Below are 24,237 nucleotides of genomic sequence, written 5' to 3'. Positions count from 1 at the left end.
AAGCGACTCCTTTGCCGGTGAGGCCCTTTGGGGGGGGGGAAGAGGAGGGGGGGGGGGGGGGGGTGGATGTGAAGGACACCGGGGTGGGTGGAGTCCCCCCGCTGCCCGCCACGTTCTCCGAGACCAAACCCCGCCCTCATTACGCGCCATACCACCTCCCCCCTCTCCTTCCCGGACGTCCACAGCGTCGCATCTCCTTCTTTTCGCATCTTGCATGTATCTAGTCCGCGCGGCCTTCCCCTCTTTCAACCCTGCCCCCCGCATACTCATGCATGTATGTATACGCCTCATACTAGGGTTTGGCACTGCTGGTAACGCGCGACCATTGCCCCCGGGAGATCCCGGGATCGATACCCATTTGGGTCAAAAATCCTTCCGATGGTGGAAGGTATTGGGCCCCTAGTTGATGGACGGTGGTGACCTGGGATAAAGTTAACCTGCGAGCCGACCAGGAATGGAGTTGGGCCGCTGTCGACCCGGCAGATTCCGTTGGATGCTGGTGGTGGGTGCGGAACCTGAGCGATCCACTGAGAAGTTGACTAGGGTGACTGGATGAGAGTGCCCCGAAATACCGGGGAAGGCAGGGTTTCGCAGGGTAGCTGCCACGGACGAAGATATACCCCCCTGTTTCACACATCATACATACATACATACATACATACCCTGCAGTGGACTTCGAGTTCGCCACGCTCGGAGGATTCGCTGGCGCCGCCACCAGCCTGCCGCCCACTATCCAGGTGGGCGGTGTTGGGTGTGTTTAGGACGGACCCCTCCCTGTTTCGAAACGGACCGCCTCTACCGCCTACATGCGGTCGTACGTCTAAATGGATGCTCGGACTCCTTGCAAGCGCAGAATGTTGACCTGCGCTAACTACTTGACTTGTCTTTACTACTTGTTTTAGATTCTATCTTTTAACCGTTTTTTGTTTTTCCTGATCCTCTAGGTGGCCTTCCAATACACCGCCCTGGTGTGTGAGAAAACACCACCACCACCACCACCACCACCACCACAGCAGCAGCAGCAGCAGCAGGGGCAGGGGCAAGGGCCTGTGGCAACGGCAGCCAACAGCGCCGCAGATGGCGCCTCCAGCGCCGGCGCGGCAGTAGCCGGCACCACCACCACCACCGCCTCTGCAGCCGGCGGCGATGGCCGGCGGTACTGGCTGCAGCGGCGGCTGCGTGTTGCCACATACCGGGTACGTCCTGTGCTCACTGATATCTGGGGCCGGCTGGGGGCGGGGGAGAAGGGGGGAAAGAGGGCGAAATGGGACACGTCGGTTCCACGCGTGCGTGTGTACGTGCTTATGTATGTGTGCGCGCGTTCGCGAATGTTTTCATTCGCTCCCTCTCCCTCCCCACTCCTCCCTCCTCCCCCCACCCGCAGGTCAACGTGGCGGCCACAGTCGCTGACGTGTACGCTCACGCCAATCCGGACGCGGTGGTGACGCTGCTGATGCACAAGGTCCTGCGCGTGGCGGAGGCGCAGGTAGGGGGGAAATGGGGGTTTGGAGGGGGTTGTGTGTGTTGGGGAGGTCCGGGATGGAACCGCCACCGGCAGCAAGGGAGGGGAGATGTCTGCTGCCTCATTCTCGTCTCAGGTTCCAAGTCCAGGTCCTTTATTTCCATTGGTGCTGTCATTCCCCCCTCCAGCCCTCCAGCCCTCTATCCTTTCTTACTTCCATACGTCGCTCTCATCGTCAGATCAGGTCATGGAACCATGTTGCTGCACCGCCGTGTACACGTCGGTCCGTTCTTTTCTCCTTTTCCGTTTTCCGTTTTTCCGTTTCCTGTTTTCCTCCATGAACGGAAGCGACCTGCCCGGGGCCGCCTGCCCGGGGTCTTCCCCCTCAGGGCTTTCAGGAGGCGCGGCTGCTGCTCCGGGACTGGCTGGTGGTGCTGGCGCTGTGCTACCACAGGTCCGTGCGGGTTTCGGCGTGCACGGCACTGACGTACTGTACGACTATACTCCCGTGTACCTACCCACCTACCTACCATCCTTCGGTAGCAGTGGTGATTTGGACGTCGTCGGCAGTTTTGTTTGCCCCACGTTATCCTTCTTTTCCTGTCTGTTTGTCTTGTCGTTTTGTCTGTTTATCTGGTCTTGAAAGGCGTTTCCGAACGTACGCCCAATCCCGGTCCGACGCCTGTGCCTTCCGCCTTCCCGTACGACCCTCTTGCCCCTCCCATTCTCCCCCATGTCCGCCCACCTCACCCCACCCCACCCCACCCCACCCCACCTCACCTCACCTCCAAACCCCAGGAACGTGCACTCGAGTCTGACTCTGCAGCAGCTGGCGACTGTCCCGGTGGGTGGCTGGTAGTGGCTGGCTGGCTGTGAAGAGGTAGTGGGAGGTAGTGGGTTCCCCTGCTCTAGAGTCGACTTATTCCAAGCCGGATGTTTACGAAAATCAACGTCCATTAGGATTTCACCGCTTGTTAGACTCTCCTCTCCCTCTCCTTTCTCTCATCACATCATTACCCTCCTCCCACCACCACCACCAGCAGCTGGAACCCGCATTGCATACCTGCCTTCATATGTAGAACCCCACCCCCTCTCCCGCTTTTCCCCCCCTGCGCCCCTGCCCCCCCCTTGCGCCCCTTGCTCCCCTCCCACCCTCAGGTGGACCTGCACTTCAGCCAGGCGCCCCACCTGGCCCCCCTGCCCCGCCTGGTGTACGCCCTGCTCCGCTCCCCCCTGCTGGCGCCCTTCGCGGACGGCCAGCACCCCGACCTCACCGCCTTCCTGCGCCACCTCTGGAGCGGACTGCCGCCAGCGGAGCTGGTGAGGGCGGTGTACCCCGTCATGCAGTCGTACACCACGCCGGACCAGCTGGCTTACCCTCGCCACTCTCTGAGCCGGGCTGCTCTGGCGGGTCCGGATGCGCCTCCAATCTTCCTGCTGGACGCCTACATACTCATCATGGTGCGTGTCTGCTGCTCTGCTGTCTGTCCGTTTGCCCGTTTACCTGTTCCTTTGTTTCCATGCTTGCATGTTTGCATGTATGTTTAGAGGTGCCTTCGTAGTTTGTACTTGGGTGTATTGTGCTAGCCGTGAATACGCCTGGGGGCCAGAGTGTTTGTGTTTCCATCTTGTACTTGTTCCCGGCCTTGTTCCCGGCCTTGTCCCGGCCTCCAAGGGCACACTCTCTGTCGCTGTGTTGGTCCGTTAAATGTCGGAGGGCAGCTGTTCCTTTTAGCCTTTTGCATCGTCGTGTAATTTCTTCCCCTTCCTTCACCCGGCGTTCTCTCCTCCCACTCCCACTCCCCCTTCCTCTTCCTCTTCCTCTCTTCCCCCGCTGCCAGGTGTACTACACCTCCCGCTGCCCCCCCGAGGTGCCCTTCCCGCCGCCGCAACAGTCTGCACTGAGAAAGGCGGTGGCGGCCATTCGCAGCGAGAGACGAATCACACCCCAGGTGACAAGGGGAGGGGGGAGGAAAGGGAGAGGGAGGAGGGGGAAAGGAGGGTGGGGGGAGGGGGACGCAGGCCGGGATAGCATCTGGGTGCTGGTGGTCACCATGATGGAGCGAAGGGCCTGAAGGGACCTTCGGCTTGCCTTGGTGCGTGCTCCGGTTGCTGCACCCGTTGCTGCTGCTGCTGCTGCGAATGGTAATGGTAATGGTGACTATGTAAATGATATAATGGATGGTACAACATGTTCCCATGAGAGTGATGACAGGACACGCCTTGTATTATGACCTCCGATTGCCATACATGTAACGCGCAGGTCAAGATACTGCGCGAGGGCGGTGAGGATTCGGAGCTGTTTGATCAGCTCCTCCTGGATGAGCCAGACGGCCACGACGCCAACACCTCCAACACTACCGCTGCTGGAGGCGAAAGCGGTACGGCGGCCAACGGTGGTGGTGGTGGTGGTGGCGGTTTTGGTTTGGTCCAATTCCTGGAGCACGTGTCCGCGGAGTCTGCACTGCAGCTGCAACACGAGACGCAGCAGCAGGGGGGGGGGCCTGGGCAGCCGCGTTAAAACGCGGGACAGCTGCGTACCTCTTATTTTGGTATTTAAAGTGAAATTCCGCAGGCTCGTTGGTCGTTGGTTGTTGACAACTGAAATAATGATCCATGGGTCCCGTATGAAATGATCCCCAGGCAGCTGCGGTACGATAGGATAGCTGCGTGTTTTTTGACACGCGCGCAGATGACTGCCTCTTAAGGAGGTTAGCGACGCAGACGTGATTCATCACATGACCATGAGAGGGACCCAATATGTGGGGAAGGGGGAAGGGGAAGTGTCGACCTCCCTCCCTCCTGGCGGTCACCTCCCGCTGGGGTAGGTGTGTCGCGGGGCAGGGTGAGGTGGGGTGGGGTACTACCGATGTTCTCATCGCTGCCGTCGCAGGTGCTTTTGTTTTCCTTGCGTTTCCTTGCGATTGCTGTTTCGAGTGGCTTCGTAGTGGTGTTGGTGGTGGCAGTTGTGTTGCTTGGATTGTGACAGCAGTAACCGGTACGGTAACAATATAGCTGACGACTTACGCGAAACGGTAGGCGGCCTAGTCCTTGAACTGACTGCGTGAAGGAAGGGGGCCGGAGGGGCTGGAGAGTGTCCCAGCTGGCATGCTGGAAGTTGGAAGCCCTCTTGAGGGATTAGAGGGGTTGTGGAGCACCTCAAGTTAAGAGATGTGGGATGCATGACAATATAAGCGCTGTAAACATGCGCGATAGGTTTCACGCCTTTATTAGCAAACAGCACTCTAACAACGCGGGGCTTGATGTGTAGCTCACGCGCAGCAAGCGCAAATTCGCTTTATGAATAGGTTTGTTTATCCATGAGACACACGCCGCAATAAATAACGCTGCTGTTTTGAGTCGGCTGGAGGCCCGGGCCCAAAGGCTCAACGCAGCATAGTTGCCCGGGTATTATGGGCTTACTCAGCTGCTACTTCTTTCGAATATTTCTCCGATCTTATTCAGCGCTTGTCTCATGGTTCCGTGATTCTGGTTAGTCGCTCGTCAAAAACGGTCCACAACGGTGCTGTTGATCAGTTGGCGTCGGCTTTTGTGTGGGATATCGCCTTGGGATAGGCTTATCCACATCTGTAGTAGAATATGTCGACATCACAGAATCTCGCTCCAAATGACTGGTTTGAGCATCCGGAATTGCTGCCGCCGCGCCCGCTGGGCCTCACGGAAACTAAGTACATACGTCGTTTCGCAATCGACCTTCACGGGGCTAAATGTCATGATCAGTACGTTTTCCTAGCTCCAAACGGTCTGGCAGTCATCGGCCTAGCGCCATCTCACCCGCTAGTTGCAGCCCATCGCTGCGAGACGGGCTACCAGCCAACGCACCTTCGCTACATCCCACCAAACCTAGACCATCTGAAAGCAGAAGAACTTGTTGCAGCCGCTCCGGACGACGACGGCCAGGAGGATGCGGAGGCAGGCGCCTCCAGCCGCCTTGGCGGCGAGCCCGGTGCATCCGGCGCGGGGCCTGGGTCATCGGCAGCAGCAGACCGGGATGGACCAGAGGACAGTGAAGCCCTGGAGGGGCCAGGCCGAAGCGATGGCGGAGGCGGACCAGCAGCGGCAGCAGCAAACACACCCGGGGGCGGCCGGGGACCCCTCGAAAGACCCGACCGGCCGCCCGTGCCAGAATACCCGTGAGTCCGTTTCCCCCTCACTTCCCCCCCCCCCCGCCAATCTCCGTCGCCGGTCCTTTTCCCCTTCCACACGACCCCCCACACCCTCATCCGTATGCACCACGAGCATGTACCCGCACGATCTCTTCCCCGCCTCTTCCCCCTCCCCCCTGGCCCTTTTAGGCCCTTCCCCGCTTCGCAATGCGCCCGCGTTAACTTCGAGGCAGGAGCTGCTCGACAGCAGATTGGCACCAAGACCTCGGGCAAGAAGCGGCATCGGGGGGTACAGAACCTCCGGGGCGGTGCCCTTCTGGCGGCAGTGGAGCGACGGGGAGGCGGGGCCAGGTGAGGGAGCGGGCGGGATGGGGCGGGGTGTGGGTTGGGAGAGAAAGGAGGAGGTGGGAAAGAGAGGAGGAGAGGAGCTTGCGGAGGCTGAGGGCGCCGAGGAAATGTGGTAGCGGAGTAAAGCTGAACCGTGGCCCTGTGTGAACCCCCGTGAACTGGCGTGAGGTGGAGCGAAAAGGCCCAGGGTTTCTCGCAAGCAACAGTTTAGGGGAGGGAAAAAGGGGGGGAGGGGAAATGACCGTCATCAAGCCGCCAGGGCAAAAGCAAGCAGGTGGAAGGGGATTGATTGCGGCCCTCGCAACCCAACGCATATCCCATCTAACCTCACAGACCGGGAAACATACGTCGCACAAGTTGCGGGCGGCTAAGGAGGGTGGGCCTAAGGAGGATTCCTTATGCCAGCTGAGGAAAGGGTTTCGCCCCCTAAGCCGCACGAACCAACGACCCGCCGAGCCGCTCTCACGGCCTCCATGGCACCAGTTGGGCGGGGGACCTGGCGGGACCTCGGCCACGTGTTGTTTGTTTGCTTGCCTCCCATTCCCAGATCCTCCCCCCTCCCCTCCCCTCCCCGGTCAGTTCTACTCCTGGTACACTCTTGCCCTGGCAGCAGCTTCACTCGTTCACGTGGTTCGTCGTTCCCCTCCCTCCCTCCCCGCCCCTCTTTGGGCGTCAGCAATTGACCGTTTCCTTCTGCATATATATAGTGAACCTCAATCTCCCCTTTTCTCAACCTCCCTCCAACCCCCGGGCTCGGGGGGGGGCCGTTGATTGCAGCTTTCCTATTTGGTTCGTCTTGAACAGCCAACTTCTGGAGGTGAACGAACGCCTGCTTAAAACGCCAGGCCTATTGTACGACAGGTATGTACGGCATCCACGTCATGCGGCTCTTGATGGGGTTAAGAGGGTGGGCAGAGTGTCCCGGGCGGTCGGGTTATAGAGATATGTACGGCAACGGTACAACAACAATCAACGACAATAACAACAATGGCTATGGCGCCTTTCTTGTAGACTTTGCATGGCCCTTGTTCCCGCCTAGTTACCTCCGTCCCCTCTCCTAGCCCTCCTAGCCTACTACCGTACGCCCTTATCGCAACCCTGAAGCCATCGGCAGTGTTTTTGGTAGTACAGCAGCATGTTGGTTGGCCATAACCTCGTTGTTCCGCCTGTTTTCTCTTCGTGAGCCCCAACACTTCCTCACAACAACCCCGCCCGCACCCCTTACGCTGGGCTTAAATTCAAGCCCCGCCGTGCTCCGCCGCCATAATGGCCGGGGGCTCGTCGTACGCTGTGTTGATCATGGGTATGGAATTATCCTCGGTCCGTGTACCGCAGGCCTTGTCGGGAGGGCTACGTCGCCATCCTGTCGCCCACTGCGGACGCACTCAAGTACTTTGAGAGCCGCTTGGTTTCGGAGGCGGAGTATCTCCGTCTCCGGGGCCTTACGGCGGAAGACCTCCTGTGACCTCCGGGGAACGGGGGAAGCGCGCGGCTGCTGCTGGTCTGCAACCGCCGCTACTGCTACTGCTAGGGTTGCCACTGCTGGTGCAGCCGCTGCTGCTGCTACTGCTGCTACTCGGCTGCATGACGGCGGCGGTCGGGAGGGTCGGGGGGAGGGTGGAAGAGGAAGAGGGGAGTAGGTGGGGGGACCGTTAGGAATGCTGAGGAGTCTTGGGCGGGCGGGCGGGCGGGGAAGAGCCGATGGAAGATTCCTCTTGACGTCTTGCATGTAATGGCTTGGCGTGTGCTCGAGAATGGGACTGTGTGGGGGTAGAGAGAGAGTGTGTGTGCGTACGTTTTGACGTCGTCCGTGTGCACCTACTGGCCAATGAGGTGGAAGGGGGGGTGAGGACTGAAGAGGACGGGCGTGCGTGTTCCCCTTCCCCCTTTCCCTACTTGCAGCTCTGCTCTTCCCCACCTCCACCTTTTCATGTGCGTGCGTGTTTTCATGATAAATAAATGACCGCACAAGCGGTTAAGGAAAAGACTGGGAACCCGAGCAAGGTTTCGGAGCCGGGTTTGAAAATGCATCAGCGACAGCAACATCAACAGCAGACCAGCCGCAATGCTTTTATCGACGGTGGATTTGGGAGGTAGCACCTCTCACCATATTAACTAATTCCTTTTGTTGATGTAATCAGGTTTTAGAAAAGAAGAAGAGGGGAAGAAAACGCAGATTGGGAGCTGCTCGCTTGTCCACTCACTCGCTTCCTAAATGGTGACGCGATCCTCCTCCTCCTCCTCCTCCTCCTCCTCCTCGCAAAATGCATATGCGCACGTCATTATAACACATAAGCAAAGCCTGGTGGGTCTTCCCCCTCTCCGTCCCCCTCCCACTTGCTCCGCACCTGCACCGTTGTTTGTTGTTGTAGGGTGTTTCCAGGCGGGGGGGGGAGCGGATGGATTCGCAAATTGACACGGGTACAGCACAGGCTTCAAGGAAACAGATCGCGCAAGAGCCCAAGTAAAGAGAGCCCCTCCTCCCAGGAGCCCTCCCTGGGCTGTTCCCCCTTTTTCCCCCTAAAACAACAACAGCTGGATACCCTAAGCATACAACAAAGAGCAGTAAATAGTCATATGAGCAACACAAAGCGCAAAAAGGAACACCTAACAAACCTAAAGTGTGACTAACGTGATTAATAAAATACAAGATGGAAGGAAGAAGAACGATAAATGAAACACATTCGACACACATTAAAAAAGGTATGGTCCCCCAGGCATTCATTCCACTCGCCTGCCTTCCTCATCCTCACAGCATCAGAAATCCCTTCTTAACATAATAATAGCAAACTCCTGCAAAAGCCGTTCATTACACACAACGTTCTTTCGACATGCATCAGCTTGACGACAGAACACCACCGCTGCCGAGATGTCGAAAAGAAGCCGAAACGAAAATCCAAACCACACAGGGCCTGTCTATGCCTGTCTATCGTACGACCATTCGGTGAGCACTCAACGCACGACATACATACATACAACGTTCAAATCCGCCTGCCGACTCCTCGGGTGTTCGAGGAGTGTTGAATTGGGAGATGGCCCCCCATCTTGTGGACGGTGTAGGACGTTATTATATCAACTTGCGAGCTGACCAGGAACTAAGTTGAGGCGCCGTTGATCCGCTAGATTTGGTTGGATGCTGGTGGTGAGTTGCTGAACCCAACGAATACATTCTGAAGTCGGATGGGGTGAATGGATTAGGGTGCCCCTCTAGCAGGGGAGAGCAGGGAACTGCCTCGGGAAAGGGGGCCGCTGGTGAAGCTTAACCACCCTGTAACAACAGACATACTTACCAAATGCATTACCTCCTGCATGTGCTCTATTTCAGGGATGTTCCACCCACCCCCCGAAACCCACCATCACCCCCCCGGGGTTCCCTATCCGCGCCGTAGACCCGCAGCAGCCGCAATACCCCTCCCCTCTTCAGGCATCCCCCCCACCCACCCACCCCACATTCTCCCCGCCACCACCGCCACCACCCTTGCCGTCACCGCCACAACCGCCCTCCTTGACAGAAGGTGCCGGCAAACGCAGCCGTACAGGCCTACTATCGCCACCGCCCCCTCCAACCGCTACTACTGTTGCTGTTGCTGCTGCTGCTGCTGCGGATGAAACCAGCGGACTAGTTAAAGAGCTGGACGCCGCCTCCGTTGACCCCCTCGTCGGACTTGTGGGTGCGCTGCTGCTGCTGCTGCTGCAGCCGTTATGGTTGTTGATATTGCTGCTAGTGCTGGGGCTAGGGCTGGGCCCCCCACCCAGACCTGGCCCCGTGGCGCTGAGGATGCCCATGTTCCGGAAGCTCCGGCTCACGTTGAGGGCCATAGTCTTCAGAGAGGAGCGCCGTCTGGCCGGGAAGCAGAAAGAGGACGGAAGAGATGTCGGTGGGGGAGTGCTTGAGGGCGGAAGGGAGGGAGTGCATGAGGGCGGAGGGGGACGTCCAAAGGAGGGGGAAATGCGCACACACCGCAGCCACAGGGATGGGATCGGGTTCCAGTCGGGAGCGCAGTCGCCAAGTCGCGAAGGAGCCGCGTCCCCCACCCTCATCCTCGACAAGAGGAGGGGGAGGGGTGAGGGGGAGGGGGAGGGATGGCAGGGGTGAGGGGGAGGGGCACCCTGGCGGGAACAACGGGAGGGCAATGATCCGCGCGCTTGCGGTACCCAGCGGGGTTTGGGCGGGTGAGGGAAGGAAGGAAAAGAGGGAGGGGGGCCATTTAAATGCAGTCTGCGGGAACTGAGGAAATGCCTGGATGAGTGAGTCAAGTGATGACACCCAGTCCTGACGACTCGCATCCTGCCCGCCGTACTGCCCGCCGTACTGCCCGTTGCGGCACCCCTCCCTTACTTTATTGAGTTGTAGTGTATGGGGGCTATGTACGTCAGGAATATCTCCCTGTCTAGCTTCCTGCACTCCGGCTCGTAGGTGAGGTACCAGTGGTCCTCCTCACTGGTCACCACGTGCACCGTCAGACCGAACGAGTCACACACAGCGCGCTGAGGCCGGGAGGGGGGGAGAAAAGAGAGGCAGGCAACGCGCAGGCATTACGAAGGCCACACATACATACATACATACATACATACATACATACATACATACATACATACATACATACATACATACATACATACATACATACATACATACATACATACATACATACATACATACATACATACATACATACATACATACATACATACATACATACATACATACAATCTCCCCTGGACTAGCCCAGGGAGGGAGAGGCGGAGGAGGGTAGTAGTCTCAGGAGGCTGTTTGGCGTCTTGTGGTGTGAGCTCTTTGCGCTCTTTTTTGCGTGAGGATTTTTGAGCTTGGTGACCTCCCCAGCCCGGGATGACTCATCGGGCTCCCGGTCGCCCAGGTCCTGGTTGCGAGCTCTCTGAGATGCTCGGTTCGTTCGGTCGGCAGGAAGAGCCCCCCAGTTGCGACTTCGTTTATGTTAGGAGACCAGCGGGCATAGATCCCGTCTAGTTGGAGCGCCAAACGAGCGCTGTTGCGTGCCAGCCGTCGTTTCCCGTGCGGCCTGACCCGGGGGCGGAGTGCATGAGACTAACCAGCCGTATGCACCCGCCCCCCGCGCTGTGTTTCGGCCCTGGGCCCCCGGCTTTTCAGCCCACAGTGTAATCAACGTCATACATACATACATACATACATACATACATACATACATACATACATACATACATACATACATACATACATACATACATACATACATACATACACAGAAACACACGTCTGCGGTGTGCGCCGGTCCTAACTTCGGTGAGACAAGGAAGGAATAGGAAGTAGAGGAAGGAAGAAAGGGGGCATCAGGGTAGGGAGTATATGGGCTCATGGGCTGCAATGAGAGGTAAGGGGTGTGTTGCAGTTATGTATATATTCAAGATTTTTACCACAGCCTATTCGTTCGGAGATGTTTACCTGATAAAGGTAAGGATGGTAGTGGGGGAGAAGGTGGTGGAACACCATCAACCAACACCGCACCACACTGGCGGGCACGGCGTGTGGCATCTCTTTCTCCTCCCCCACCAACCCGAACCCCAGATGATGACGGTAGGTTACCTCCCAGGGGCCCTGAAAGCGCTTACCTCCTCCTCTTTTCCCCCTTAAAAAACACACATACACTCTACACACGCCGGTGCGGCCGTACACTCACCAACGTCAGCTCGTCCCCCCACGTGCCGCTCCGCTCCATTTGCCGTACATACTGGTCAAAGTCTTCCCCCAGAAACGCCTTGAACGTTTCTCGTTGCTCCAAAATGTGCGACACCGCCTGACGCCGGATTGCGGTGTGATGGTCTTGGGTGCCGTACAGTTCGTTGCTGACGGAGCGAAACTGCCGGAAAGCAGGATATAAACCGTTAGTAAACTTCGTTATACGGTTGGTGGTTTTCAGCTCCAACCACCAACATTACCCCGGTTGGAGATGGGTTATTGGGGTTTTACCTCGCATTGGCGGATGGGGGCGGGTGAGGGCGGGGGTGTGGGAAATAAAACACCCCCACCGGGGGTAAAACACATGGTTAACTTCAAACGCGCGCAGTCCACAGGAGCTCCTTTGGGGGTTGGAAATGTGAACCATCCGGGTCATCATGGATTGCGTGTGATGGACTGCGATGCGACCGGCAATTTTTATGTGTAGCGAAAAGCGGGAAAACATTTGCGAGTATGCAGCGAAGGTGCCCAGTCCAGTCCAACAAGCTGCTGGGAGACGTCCGGGGAGCTGCGTCCTTCGCTCCTCATTTGCCGGAAAGCCACCCCCCGGGGGGCATCATCTCCCGTCCACGCGAATCCACGACCTCCATACCGCACCTAACCACCGCAACCAACCACCCCAACCAACCACCTAGCCAAAGCCGACAAACCAACTCGCCTGGCAATTTCCGTCCCCCTGCACGAGCAACATTTCCAAATTAAGCCTCTCCAGCCGCTCCCGTAGCCGCTGCTCGTGACTCAGGTAGCCGCGCGTGCTTCGCGTCCTTCGCTCAGCTGCCAGGAGCACCTCCAGACATTTGCGACTGTGTGTCCAGGACAGACCTGGAATGATGGTGGGTGCAAGCCATGATGGTGGTGGTGGGTGCAAGCCATGATGGCGGTGGTGGGTGCAAGCCATGATGGCGGTGGTGGGTGCAAGCCATGATGGCGGTGGTGGGTGCAAGCCATGATGGCGGTGGTGGGTGCAAGCCATGATGGCGGTGGTGGGTGCAAGCCATGATGGCGGTGGTGGGTGCAAGCCATGATGGCGGTGGTGGGTGCAAGCCATGATGGCGGTGGTGGGTGCAAGCCATGATGGCGGTGGTGGGTGCAAGCCATGATGGCGGTGGTGGGTGCAAGCCATGATGGCGGTGGTGGGTGCAAGCCATGATGGCGGTGGTGGGTGCAAGCCATGATGGCGGTGGTGGGTGCAAGCCATGATGGCGGTGGTGGGTGCAAGCCATGATGGCGGTGGTGGGTGCAAGCCATGATGGCGGTGGTGGGTGCAAGCCATGATGGCGGTGGTGGGTGCAAGCCATGATGGCGGTGGTGGGTGCAAGCCATGATGGCGGTGGTGGGTGCAAGCCATGATGGCGGTGGTGGGTGCAAGCCATGATGGCGGTGGTGGGTGCAAGCCATGATGGCGGTGGTGGGTGCAAGCCATGATGGCGGTGGTGGGTGCAAGCCATGATGGTGGTGGTGGGTGCAAGCCATGATGGTGGTGGGTGCAAGCAAGGAAGGAGAGAACAGAACGCGTGCGTATGAAGTGGTTAGAGGGTAGGGGGCGGAACGGAATAACGCCACGGGCAACCCGCATGGGGCCCATTTCTTCCTGCTGGGCTGCCGTACTGTTTCGTACTCCTTACCTTCCGGCGGCCGGACGCTCTTCACCCGCACGAAACCCCGCGTGAGCGGCGCTTGTCGTCCCTCGCACGATGTACGGCCGCCGCAGGTAGCGGCGCCGCCGCTGGCGGCGGGCAGCCAAGAGCCCCCCTTGCCGCCGCCGCCACCCCATTCCGCCGCCGCGGCCGCTGATGCCGCTCCGGCGGCTGCCGCTGCCACCGCAAACGGACCGGCGGGGGCTTCCGCTAGCTGTGCTACAGCTGCATTGGCGGTGGCTCTCTGGTTCTCCAGTTCCGAGTCTGGCATTGAGCAGGCAGCACGTCCACACCCGCCACCGCGAACTGACGGTAATGGCTCTTCACCACTACTAATACTAGTACTACTAGTACTACTTCTACAGCTGCGGCTGCCGGGGGCGGCAGCTTTAGAAGCGGGAGGGGACGGATTCGCTTGCGGTGCGTTGATGTGGGATTGTGTGACGGATGTAGAAGCGGTGGTGGAGGTGGCGGTCCTTTGCCGGGGTATCCACAAGGGCCCCTCCGCCAAGGTTTCCACACCCTCGAAGTCCAAGTTTATGATGAGCAGGTCGCGTGGCGCCACTATCGGCTCCTTCATATGGCTGAGCTGACGATGCATCTCCGCAGCGCGGCCGCGGAGGTTGGAATCCTCTGGCACCTCAGGGGGCTGGACGCCATTGCCGATCGTCACCACTTCGACGGCCTTGGCTCGAAGGCACAAGTTCATGATGGAATACTAAGCAAGCAGCCCGTGATATCTTTGAACTGAGTTGAGTTATGCTGAAGCAAGGAGCTTTGAGCTGGGTGCAGGTGGCCGTTGGCAGGGTTGTCGACGTAGAAGGCTTAATGGTCAACGGACCGGTTTTTCGCTATCCAGTCGAAAGGCGTTGTTCCACATGCGCTGATGAAGTCATATGAGACTCTTGGAGCGTTTTGCGCTACGGTTGCACAGGGCCAAGTGTCAGACTGGATGGCATGCAACCATCGGGAATCGTCAAGAGCAACTTGTGTCAGCAAATTGTTAATAAGTCAGCCCTAAATTAAGCATCCTTGCGGCATAAGATACATACCAACGTTCTATCAAATAGGCGTTGCCGGTTGAAAAAAACGGCTTGACAAAGGACGATGTACGGACCGCGCATGTCACGCACTTCAAAGCTATCTGCAACCTATTGAGTTCCACCTAATCACTAGAACAAACATGCACATGTCGCATCACATTCATATGAAACGAGATGTCGCCATCGTCCCGACGATTCCGCTGCCGGCTGGCGATGGCCACGCGGCCGACGCGCTGTTCGCGGCAATCCTGCCCTTTGCCAGCGCGGTGCTGCTGCCTATGTCCTCCATCACAAAAACTGCCTTGAATTCTCTTGGCGTCAGGGCATTTTCACAAGGTGGGTTGGCAGTTAGCGCTCCACAGCAAACCCGGCTGCCTTATTCCCAATCCAGCCACAATGCCCTCCTGCTATTCCCCGACAATAACACGCGCACGCACACATCAAGCGATGCCACCTTACCCAAAGCAAGGACATCTCCCCATCGCCTTTTGATCGCCCATACGGCATGTGTATCGTCCTGCCTTCTCTCCCTCCCTTCCCTCCTCCCTTCCCTCCTCCCTTCCCTCCTCCCTTCCCTCCATCCCAATTTCAGGAGCCCTTCCTTCGACGTCCAACGGAATGGGACGCGGAGCGGTGGGGGCGCAGACCTATGACTACCGCGCTGAGAACGCCACCGCCGCCGCCGGCAGCACTGCAGGCGATGCCACTGGCGCCACACATCACATCCTCGGCGGAAGGAGGCAAGGAGCTGCGGACAAGAGCACCGTCCCGTGGGTCCATCCATCTGGCCGCGGGCTTTCAACCATTTTTCCATTGCTCTGCGTCTGTGTTTGTGTCTGTGTCTGTGGCTCAGCTTGCTTGCTCCGTTGCTGGCCATAGCCGCCAAGCTGCTTTGTTGCATCCGTCTGGTTGCACTTCTTCTTTCGTGCCCCTCCTCCCCCCACTTCATATGTCTTGCCCACCTTGCCGGCCCCCGATTGCAGGCCTTCCCACATTGCGGGCCTTATGAGCCATGGTCACATCTTAAGTCACATCAAAGCTAGGTCACATTCATTCTTCATGGCGCCCGTGCTGCTTTCCAAGTCCTTCCTTCCTGCCGTCCCCGGCCCCAACGGGTTCGCCGCTAAATGTTGGCAGCCCCATGTTTTCCTTGTTGACGAATTTGCCCATCAGACGCGTTTTTCTTCGGCACCCCGCCTCCCTAACACAGAAGTTCTTACCAACCTCTAACACAATCCTAATCACAATCTGCCTAGTCCTGGAATTTGTCCGTCTATTCCTGGGGTTCCTGGTGTAAGGTTCACTCGTCTGTGGTTCGTCTTCCCCCTCCCCACAACCTCCTTCGCTTCTTGCACATATGATATGATTTCCCCCCTCCCCTCATCCTCCCATTTCCCCCATCCGTCAGACCTCGATGTGCTGCGTGTCATAGTTGGATCACGGCGGGGGATCTGAAGCAGCAGCTGCGGCAGCAGCAGCAGCAGCAGCAGCAGCAGCCGACAACAGCCGCACCACCACCACCAGCAAAGCAGAAGCGGCAGGGGGAAATCTCGTCGGCGGCCCTGCCGCCCCTCCTGGAGTGCTCCGGCTGCCACCGCTGCTTCCACGGCCGCTGCTACAGCCGCTGTACTGTGACAGATCAACGGCAGCGGCAGCAGCAGCGGCGTTGGTGGCCGCTGCGTTGGTGGCGGCGGCGGCGGCAACAGGGGACCGGCAGCCAGGGGACTGAGTACGGCACCTGCCAGAGCGGTGCTGTGGAGGCGGCGGCGGCGGCGGCGGCCGGTGGCAGTCGCGGCGGCAGTTGCGGCAGCGGGGCCGGAGAGGTTCATGACTCCAGGGAAGGCGGCATGTGGTTCCACAATGCGGAGTGCCGGCGGGTAGGTACATTTATACATACATACATATGGACAGAGAGATGCGGCCCTTACACGCCATCGTCTTCTGCAACAGCAACCCCTTTCCCGGTCTTTAGGAGCCGTGGGCGGTTCGGCCCGGTGGTGGTTGCTGTGACGGTTTTCGTTGTGACGGTTGTGATGGCGCAGGTGTACGGCGCGTTGCGCCAGCTGTGCCGGAGGGGAGACATTCCCTGCGGCCAACTCAGGGAACGGCCTCCGCCTGCTACCGCCGCCGCACCTGGCCGTACAGAAGTTGACATTAGCAGCAGCAGCAGCAGCAGCAACAGCAGCAGCAACAGCAGCAACAGCGGCGGCGGCGGCGGCGGCGGCGGCGACTCTGGTGGTGCCGATCCCGGCAATCTCCATCTTGCCTTGCGGTTGTACGACTGCCGTAACCTGGGCTTTGCAACCTCGTCAGGGCTTAGACGGGTCCATTCGGTTCTGCGGGAGGAGTTCGGCTACTCGCTATCCGACCTTCGGCAGTTCGATTTCGCGGCCTTGCTGACCGAGGTGAGAGCGCTGGCTGGCGGCGTGAGGGTGGGAAGAAATATGGGGGAAGAATCGCATCATGTGATGACACATAAATCAACAGCTGAGGTTTCAAGTGTGACAAGGGAGAGGAACGGAATATGTGGCGTGTGTGTGTCACTTCTCTCTATGTGAGGGGTCGTGTGTGAATGTGTGTGCTTGTGTGTGTGTGTGTGTGAATGTGTGTGTGTGTGTGTTTGTGTGTGTTTTCGGATGTGCGCAGGGAACCCCTGCGGTGTCGGCCGCCATCGTGGACGTGTACGGCGCTGATGCAGCGGAGCTCTACCTAGTTGCAACGCGTACGGTGCTTCAGCGGCAGGGATATGGCACCTCCCTCGTACGACAACTTAGTGCAGAGCTGGGAAAAATTGGTGAGTGGAGGGGGAAAGGGGCGCATGGCTAGAGGCTTGAGGGACGGGCTCAGCACCAGCTAACAAACAGAGGCTGCTGCGCGTTCCTGGTCCGAGGGTGTTTGAGGCAAGTGGTTAAAAGTGTCGTGGTCCATGAAGGGCCTTGTGCGTGTGGGTTGGGATGTTAGATCACGCAACCTTTTGTTACGGGCGCCCAATGTGGAAAATCCCCGTCGTTCAGGGGTACGGCGACTGCTGGTGTCGGTGGATGATGACGACGAGGAGAACCAAAGGTTATGGCGCGATAAGTTTGGATTCAAATCGCTTTCAGCTTCGGAGTTGTATGAGCTAGGTTGCAGCTTTGGAACATTCAGTGCACCCGCAACTAAGGGGACGGTTTTCCTGGTGCGGAAGCTGTGCGGTGAGATGAGGGCATAGTTGCACGGAACATATAGCGTTCGCAGGGCTACGCTTCGTTAGTTATGGCGACATGTGGTATGACCTTTTTGGAAGCATAAGGTTGCCACCGCTGAGGGAAAGTACAAGACGATGGAGCAGTTGGCACTTGTTGGACAGGTATTTGGTGCACATTGTTCATTTTCATGTAAGGTGTATTGCTTCAATCCCGAGATGTTAGCTGGCTGTCGTCCATCCTTGGATGTCAGATGTACGGCGGCCACAAGTTGACGCGTAGCGTAGATGATTATAGTCGCCAGGCAATCTTGATACATTAGGAGTTACATGATTTGCACGGTAGATCCTCTAAACTTGCAGGCTTAGCTTTCATTGCCTTTAAACTTTGAAGGAACATGGCCCACAACCAGATTGCTAACCTTTTCTATGTCACCACAAAGGCGGAGTGGGACTCTCGCCTGGCTCTAGCAAAAGCTGAGGAAAAAGTTGTAAGTAAGGGGGAATACTTGTAGACCTGCTGTTTGGCCTGCTACTAAGATCTGCGCGCCCTTATTCAAATTGCCCTTTTGATACACATTCAGGTCATTGTCGACTTTTACGCCCAGGTGGGAATGCACATCCTGTATTTATGGCGCATGAAGGTTCTAGGCTCGGGATGGCTGGCCTTACTTGTGGCTCCGTATGCTCGCAGTGGTGTGGCCCTTGCAAAGTGATTTCTCCCGTCTACGAGTCTTTGGCTAGGGAGTACCCAAATATCTACTTTCTTAAGGTGGACGTCGACTCCCAAGATATGACGGTAAATACGCCAGTTAAAACCCTGTCGCGCGACCATGTTTTTTTTTGCGTGGTGCTTGCGTGCTAGCAACAGTGAACGGTGTTTGATGCACGACCCCTGGTGTTCATCGTCTCCCGGACTCGGGCCCTGTGTGCTGGGTCAGTATCGTGTCGATACATCAGAATAAGTCTACCCCGTTTGTTTCCCCGCGTCCCACTTATCCTGGGGCCTGACAGTCTGTGGCTGAGGCTCTTGGCATTACGGCAATGCCTACCTTCCAAGTCTTCGTGAATGGCGCCAAGGTTGATGAGCTTGTTGGCGCTTCTAATGAGAAGCTGAAGGCCCTCGTCAAGAAGCACGCCGGTCCGTCAACAGCGTGAAACCGCTGCCATCACATCGCGATTGTCTCCAAAACCGTCTACCCAAGTTGAGAGCGCGCCTCAAGAGTGCGTGAATTCTCAAATGGCTAAACGCAGCTGCGGACTTCCTGTGCTATGAATGCTCCCCGTCCGGCTGCATCAATAGCTGGGAGGACAAGTATGGGGCCTTGAGCGTATGAGCTTGTATTGTTCATTTTGCTGTTCATTTTGCTGTATGCTCACGCATACTACTGGATGAATTTAATACTGGTTGCAATGGCGGGTGCACAGGTCAGTGGGTGGACAGAGGGTGTGTGCTGCTTTCATGGAGGGACGTCGCGTGTCAGCCTGGTATTCCGCGTGTGCTGTTGTGAGTACTTATGCGCTAAAGATGCTGGATGCACCGAGTATCGGCACTGTGCCGCACACGTTGCTGAAACGTTTGGGATTGACCACTGTGTGCAAATCATCACTGATTTTGCACCTGTGATTGAAATTGGAGCTTGGACAAACTGTAAATTACAGGTTGAATGTTCAAATCTTGTTAGCGAGGAAGTAAACTGTTGCACCGAGTTGGTTGTTATGATGCCAGTATTCGCTTTACCTTAACGTACGTTGCTTGGTATGGGATGCCGTATGGTACGCAGTTCGCTTGGCACAGGTAATTTACATTGGACACCTAATGCTTCATGGCCGGCACAGGAGGATATTATCAGGGTGAAGTGGCAGATGTCCCCATGCTCCGAAACACATCCTCCAAAGCCTCCGCCGTTGGTGACAGCTCGAGAGAAGGGTAACACGTAGACAGCTGATCTTCCAGACGTTGGTACCTACATAGCGGGCGGCAAGAAGCAGCATGACGTCTGTAAATCCGCATTATTAATCAGGTTTTGATTTAAAAACGTTCACCCGTCCTAAGCTCGACGCCACTTATAAATTATAAAAGACGCATACAAACAGCTGTCACAGTTTTCCCGAATAGTTTTAACCCCCAGCACCACTACCGCCGTGTCACGGACCTCTCGATGAGTTGCTCGTGAATTCGCTCCCAAACTCGGAACGACAGGTTTGTGTTGCCCAGGTGCTTCTTGACGCGTGCGTACATCTTCTGGACCTTCTTATCCACCTGCACATACATATACACATACATACATACAGGTTTAGGCTTTTAAGGCGGTTTATATAGGGAAATGCTTGCAAGTTGTACTATTAATCCTAGCAGCCCTGTCTGCCATGCAAATTGGCACATGCAGCCTGAAGGGGCAGCCGGCTGGAGGCCGGAACGAGCTGCTAGCCAAGAGCCGCAGCAGCAGGAGCAAGCTCAACAGGGCCAGGCGCAGGCCACAGGCAGAAGCAGGCGGAAGCGGAACTTCTTCACCCAGGGCGACGCGGCAGGACCGCAGGCGGGGCCTGCACTGAACGCGCCGGGGGATGATGACCAAACACAGGCGCGAAACACGCTGACAGGGGTAATAGGAGCAGCGGCAGCCGCGGTGATAGCGGGCCTGCGCCCAGGCAATGGTGAACTCCTGGGCGCGTTTGCACTAGGGAGCATGGACGGGAGGGACCCGAGCACCCGAATATCAGAAGAAGCTTCAAGACGTGCGGCAGCGGTGGAAATCACAGCCTAAGAGCGTTTCAAGCGGATCAGGGACGGCAGGGCTCGTCCAGGGCGGAGGTTCAGGGAGGTTCAGGGAGGTTGGGGTCTATTAGGGGGGAAAAGACGAACCACGAGCGAGTCTATTAGGGGGAAGGAAAGGCGTCTGTGAGGCCTAACATTCCCTGCTTACATCCTTCATGGTCGTCGTGATGAGGCTCCGCATCTCCCCCGCCGAGAAGTCCGCCTGGTACGCGACCTCCCCTGGACTGACCACCTGCAGCAGCTGGTCGATCCGCTCACTCGCCTCCAGCAGCCGCCAAAGCGCCGTGTACTGCAGCTGGGCCGCCACGTAGCGCTGAACTGCCTCCTCCTGGCGGAACGAGGTTGAGGGGGGCCGGGGAAGCGGCGGACAGTAGTTGTATGCCAGTAGGTTAGGGTGGGCAAGCGAGTTCGAGTTCGGGATCGTGCGATGGATGGTCGGCCACACTCCGCAACCACAGCAGCCCATCCATGCCAACTGCTCCAGCACTTCCCTCCTTGCCTTCTACTCCGTCTAACGTTCACATCTCATACATATCCTTTCCTCCAGTTCAACTAGCAATGGGGAACTGGGTTCGCGCACTACCAGGGGGCTATATAGATATGCTAAGCCGTTCTTGTTGAGATGGAGGCGGCGCGCAATGCACCGTCTATGGGATTGCGTCCATTTGCGCCTTAGCAAGTGTATAGCACCAGATTCATACATCACTCCAACGCCGCCGGCCGCCGCACCCACAGCCCTCGCAGCTATCCATCCATAATGATGCGCGTATAGTCCAAACACGACGCCGCTCCTCCGCTTGCAGCCCCGTGCCGTACAGCCTCCCCTGCGGAATACTGCGGGACGACTGGCTGCACCGGGGCCGAGCCCGTTTCGGCTTCAAAGAAGCAGAGACCACCCTAGTTTCCTTCCCAGTCCGGGGCGAACGGCTGCGCTAATGGTTGTCTTCGGCGTGGAGATGTATCCTTGCAGTCCTTGTTGGCCACGACAGCACAAAATCAAAATTTGTAAAAAAAATCATTTCGATCCACCGATGAATAAAAATGGACAGCGGAGCCGGGGAATGAATGAAGCACATACAGCCACAAACACACATGCAGATCCGCACCTGCTTGGTCTCCGCCTGCACCATGTACGGCTCCAGCGCTGCCACATGCCGTACCAGCGGCCGTACCGCTTCCACGAAATATGCGTAGTTCTCGGCACGCAGGCGGTCACCGTGCTTGGAGTCGGCAGCCGCGATTCGCTCTAGGGAGGCGAACATAAGGCCCACCAGCTTAGCATAAATAGCATCCACCTCCTGGCGGACCTTCATCACATCATCGCAAGGGCACATGCGGGTAAGAGATTTAAATGGAATTAGAATGAAGACACACACACACATGCAGAGTCTGACGTGGGGTAGGGGTTTTAAAACAAGACGGGTTCCTAAAAACAGTCTGGCGTTTGGACAGGCCTGAAGGCATTCCACCTCCCAGCCTCTCTCCCCCCGCCCCCCCAACAACCCGGCCGACGAAACCCAACTCCAAGATAAGCACAGCCGAAGCGTCTCATTGACAATATTGCCGTACCACACGCGTACCCTTCCCCAACCCCCAACCTCCAACCCCCAACAATCCAATGGCCCCCTTAATTTTCGCGCCAGGCAACTAACATCAGTGTCGCGAGGTCTTTTCCTCAGCAGCAGCAGCAGCAGTAGCGGTAGCAAGCATCCAGATCCCCGCTACCTACCTGCCAACCCGCCGCCGTCTGTAGAAGCTGCCGCCGTCGGGAAGTCTCCTCATCTTCCACCTCGTCCTCCGCATCACTACCGCTACCACCGCCACCGCCAGTGCCAGTGGACCTGGCGGCGCCTGCACCGGCGGGTCTGGCGGTCACGGAGCTACCGCCGCCACCGCCGCCGCCTTCTTCCGCCGCCGCGGCGGCGCCTCCGGACAGCTGCGCCAGGAGGGCGTCGATGCTGTAGGTGAGCATGACCTGGATGGGGGGGAAGTGGGGGGGGAAACGTGGAGGGGAGGGTTGTGGAGAAGGGAAAAGCGGTAAAGGGAAAAGCGGTATGGAACGTATCTCACGAGGACCAATGTAGGCCTTACTTAAGGCCAATGGAAAGGCCTTACCTCTCCATTCCTCTCTACACACATAAACACCCCTTCCTTCATTCCCGGCCTCCCTACCCTGGTTCTTCATCCCCCCCTTTCCTTGGCAGCAGCTTCACTCGTTCGTGGTTCGTCTTTCCCCCCTTTCCCCCTCCCCTTCCCCACGTTTTCTCCCACCCCTTCTCTCACCCCCTTCATCCCCTATCCCCCCCATACACACACATACACACACTGCTCCGTGCCACCGACCTCCATGTGGTGCGCCATGAGGGCGAACTGGGCGATGAAGTTGACCACGTGGTGGGACTTGGCACCTGCGGGCCGTTGTGGTTTTATTGCGGTGGGTTTAAATTGGTTTTGGAGGTTTTAGGGTTTTGATAAGGTGTGGCGCGTGTGGACTGCTGTGTGTGTATGTGTGTGTGGTGTCCCATTTATTCCTCCAGGCCCCCCGAACCCTCTCCCGCCTCCTGCCGCCCAACACCAACCCCAATAAACCCCTCCCTTACCCTCCCTTACCCTCGCATCCGCATCCGAATTGACATCTTTACCCCCTTCCCCCACAATACATACATACACGCAGACACAAACGCAAGCACACACAGACCCTCACTTACTCCCAGACGCCGCCAGCTTCACTCCATAGCTCTCGACTGCCGCCTGCTGGTGCTCCACGAAACGGCCAAAGTGAGACCGCAGCCGGGCATGGCAGGCAGCCAGCACCAGCCGCAGCGGCAGCGCCACTGACCCACGGGTCGCGAGGGCATTGATGCACTGAGTCGCCATGGACATCATGGGCAGACACAGCACTTGGTGCGATTTGGCGGTCAGGTCTACCAGGGCCTTACAACCGGTACGGGGGAAGGCGGGGAGGGGTTGGGAGGACGGGGGGAATGGCAATGGGTGCGGGAGATGGTTTGGGGTAATCAGATGATGATGATGATGATGATGATGATGATGATGCGAGAAGCATAGCTAGTGACCCCCGGGATCAACTGCCCACATTGGAGAGCCTAATGGCAAATTCCCCCGTGGTCGCGGGTTTTCTGAGCCTTCCTTCACCCTGGGCTCACTTTATCCTGTCTGGGTGACTTGCGTTGTCTGGTCTGTATGTATGTATGTGCGCCTTGGCTGCCCTGGGTGCCTCAGTGGGCCCGTAGTGCTCTCACCAAGAAACCACCAACCGCCACAACCGCCTCACTAACAAACCCCCACCGTATGCCGTACAAGGCAGTACTTCCCCCTCCCCCTCCCCAATCTGTAGATCTCTCACCATGAACTCCGCATCCACACCCGCCAGCATTGCCTCCTCGACCTGTACGATACATCGCGAAGCATTCAATCAGGAGTTGCCTTCTTAGCGCGACTTTGACTCTTGTGGCTGCTCCCCTACGCACCCACCCGCTCACCTGCCCGTCCAAAAAGGGATTGTTAACTTCAAAATGCTATCGCCTTATCGCCGCATCGGCCTCCACAGCCACACACCTCTGTCCGCTTCATAACCCCATTCGACATACAAACAGACGCTCCAATGGCCGTTCGTCCACCCCCCTCCTCCTCCCCCCTTCGCTCTCCCATTCTACATCACATTCCTCTCATGCAAATGAACTTTCCCTGGGACCTCCCCCCGCCCTATAGCCTACCGTGCGGCCCTCGCGCGTCAGCGGACCTCCCGCCGGCAGTGGCGGCGGCGGCAGCGCCGTCACACCGCCAATGCCGCCGCCGCCGCCGCCACTGACGCCGGCAAGCCCCGCTGCATCCTCTTCGACTCGCCGACGGCCCTTCTTCTTACGCCCCCTCCCCGTCCCTTCCGCGCCTTGGCCACCGAC

At 57.7% G+C, this 24,237-nt stretch overlaps 5 protein-coding genes across 5 annotated transcripts in view; 3 read left to right on the top strand and 2 right to left on the bottom strand.

Annotated features, from left to right (window-relative positions):
- VOLCADRAFT_87927 (uncharacterized protein) overlaps positions 1-3,983 on the top strand; it is a gene marked incomplete at both ends in the record, with an annotated part of 9,281 nt that extends 5,298 nt beyond the window's left edge. Inside the window, 9 exons of the mRNA XM_002947699.1 lie at positions 186-216; positions 670-737; positions 1,014-1,196; positions 1,385-1,486; positions 1,852-1,916; positions 2,261-2,306; positions 2,621-2,923; positions 3,304-3,414; positions 3,726-3,983. Of these exons, the coding sequence (XP_002947745.1) occupies positions 186-216; positions 670-737; positions 1,014-1,196; positions 1,385-1,486; positions 1,852-1,916; positions 2,261-2,306; positions 2,621-2,923; positions 3,304-3,414; positions 3,726-3,983 (1,167 nt within the window). The remainder of the gene's footprint in view (positions 1-185; positions 217-669; positions 738-1,013; positions 1,197-1,384; positions 1,487-1,851; positions 1,917-2,260; positions 2,307-2,620; positions 2,924-3,303; positions 3,415-3,725) is intronic.
- A 1,079-nt stretch (positions 3,984-5,062) lies between these two features.
- On the top strand, positions 5,063-7,402 carry VOLCADRAFT_116496 (uncharacterized protein; the record flags this gene model as incomplete). The annotated part of the gene is made up of 4 exons (XM_002947698.1): positions 5,063-5,616; positions 5,779-5,940; positions 6,715-6,798; positions 7,273-7,402. The coding sequence occupies 4 exons, from the start codon at positions 5,063-5,065 to the stop codon at positions 7,400-7,402; spliced, it is 930 nt and encodes a 309-aa protein (XP_002947744.1).
- Positions 7,403-9,689: 2,287 nt separating this feature from the next.
- On the bottom strand, positions 9,690-14,020 carry VOLCADRAFT_116495 (uncharacterized protein; the record flags this gene model as incomplete). The annotated part of the gene is made up of 6 exons (XM_002947565.1): positions 9,690-9,778; positions 9,899-9,979; positions 10,277-10,425; positions 11,616-11,732; positions 12,462-12,496; positions 13,300-14,020. Coding segments are annotated over 6 exons (1,192 nt in total), but the record flags the coding sequence as incomplete, so codon positions are not given.
- A 498-nt stretch (positions 14,021-14,518) lies between these two features.
- Positions 14,519-17,548, top strand: VOLCADRAFT_87924 (uncharacterized protein; the record flags this gene model as incomplete). Its single annotated transcript, XM_002947697.1, has 6 exons — positions 14,519-14,690; positions 14,947-15,124; positions 15,338-15,483; positions 16,668-16,759; positions 17,001-17,148; positions 17,369-17,548. Coding segments are annotated over 6 exons (916 nt in total), but the record flags the coding sequence as incomplete, so codon positions are not given.
- Positions 17,549-18,603: 1,055 nt separating this feature from the next.
- Positions 18,604-24,237, bottom strand: part of VOLCADRAFT_120498 (uncharacterized protein) — a gene marked incomplete at its 5' end in the record, with an annotated part of 14,130 nt that continues 8,496 nt past the window's right edge. The window contains 9 exons of the mRNA XM_002947564.1: positions 18,604-19,159; positions 19,695-19,801; positions 20,466-20,645; positions 21,424-21,624; positions 22,047-22,292; positions 22,661-22,725; positions 23,026-23,251; positions 23,682-23,723; positions 24,052-24,224. Coding sequence (XP_002947610.1) covers positions 19,054-19,159; positions 19,695-19,801; positions 20,466-20,645; positions 21,424-21,624; positions 22,047-22,292; positions 22,661-22,725; positions 23,026-23,251; positions 23,682-23,723; positions 24,052-24,224 — 1,346 coding nt within the window. The 3' untranslated portion in view covers positions 18,604-19,053. The remainder of the gene's footprint in view (positions 19,160-19,694; positions 19,802-20,465; positions 20,646-21,423; positions 21,625-22,046; positions 22,293-22,660; positions 22,726-23,025; positions 23,252-23,681; positions 23,724-24,051; positions 24,225-24,237) is intronic.

The sequence above is a fragment of the Volvox carteri genome (genome assembly GCF_000143455.1).
Source record: "Volvox carteri f. nagariensis unplaced genomic scaffold VOLCAscaffold_7, whole genome shotgun sequence".
Lineage (NCBI taxonomy): Eukaryota > Viridiplantae > Chlorophyta > Chlorophyceae > Chlamydomonadales > Volvocaceae > Volvox > Volvox carteri.
The sequence above is the reverse complement of the archived record's forward strand: the minus strand, read 5'-3'. Positions and strand labels throughout refer to the sequence as shown.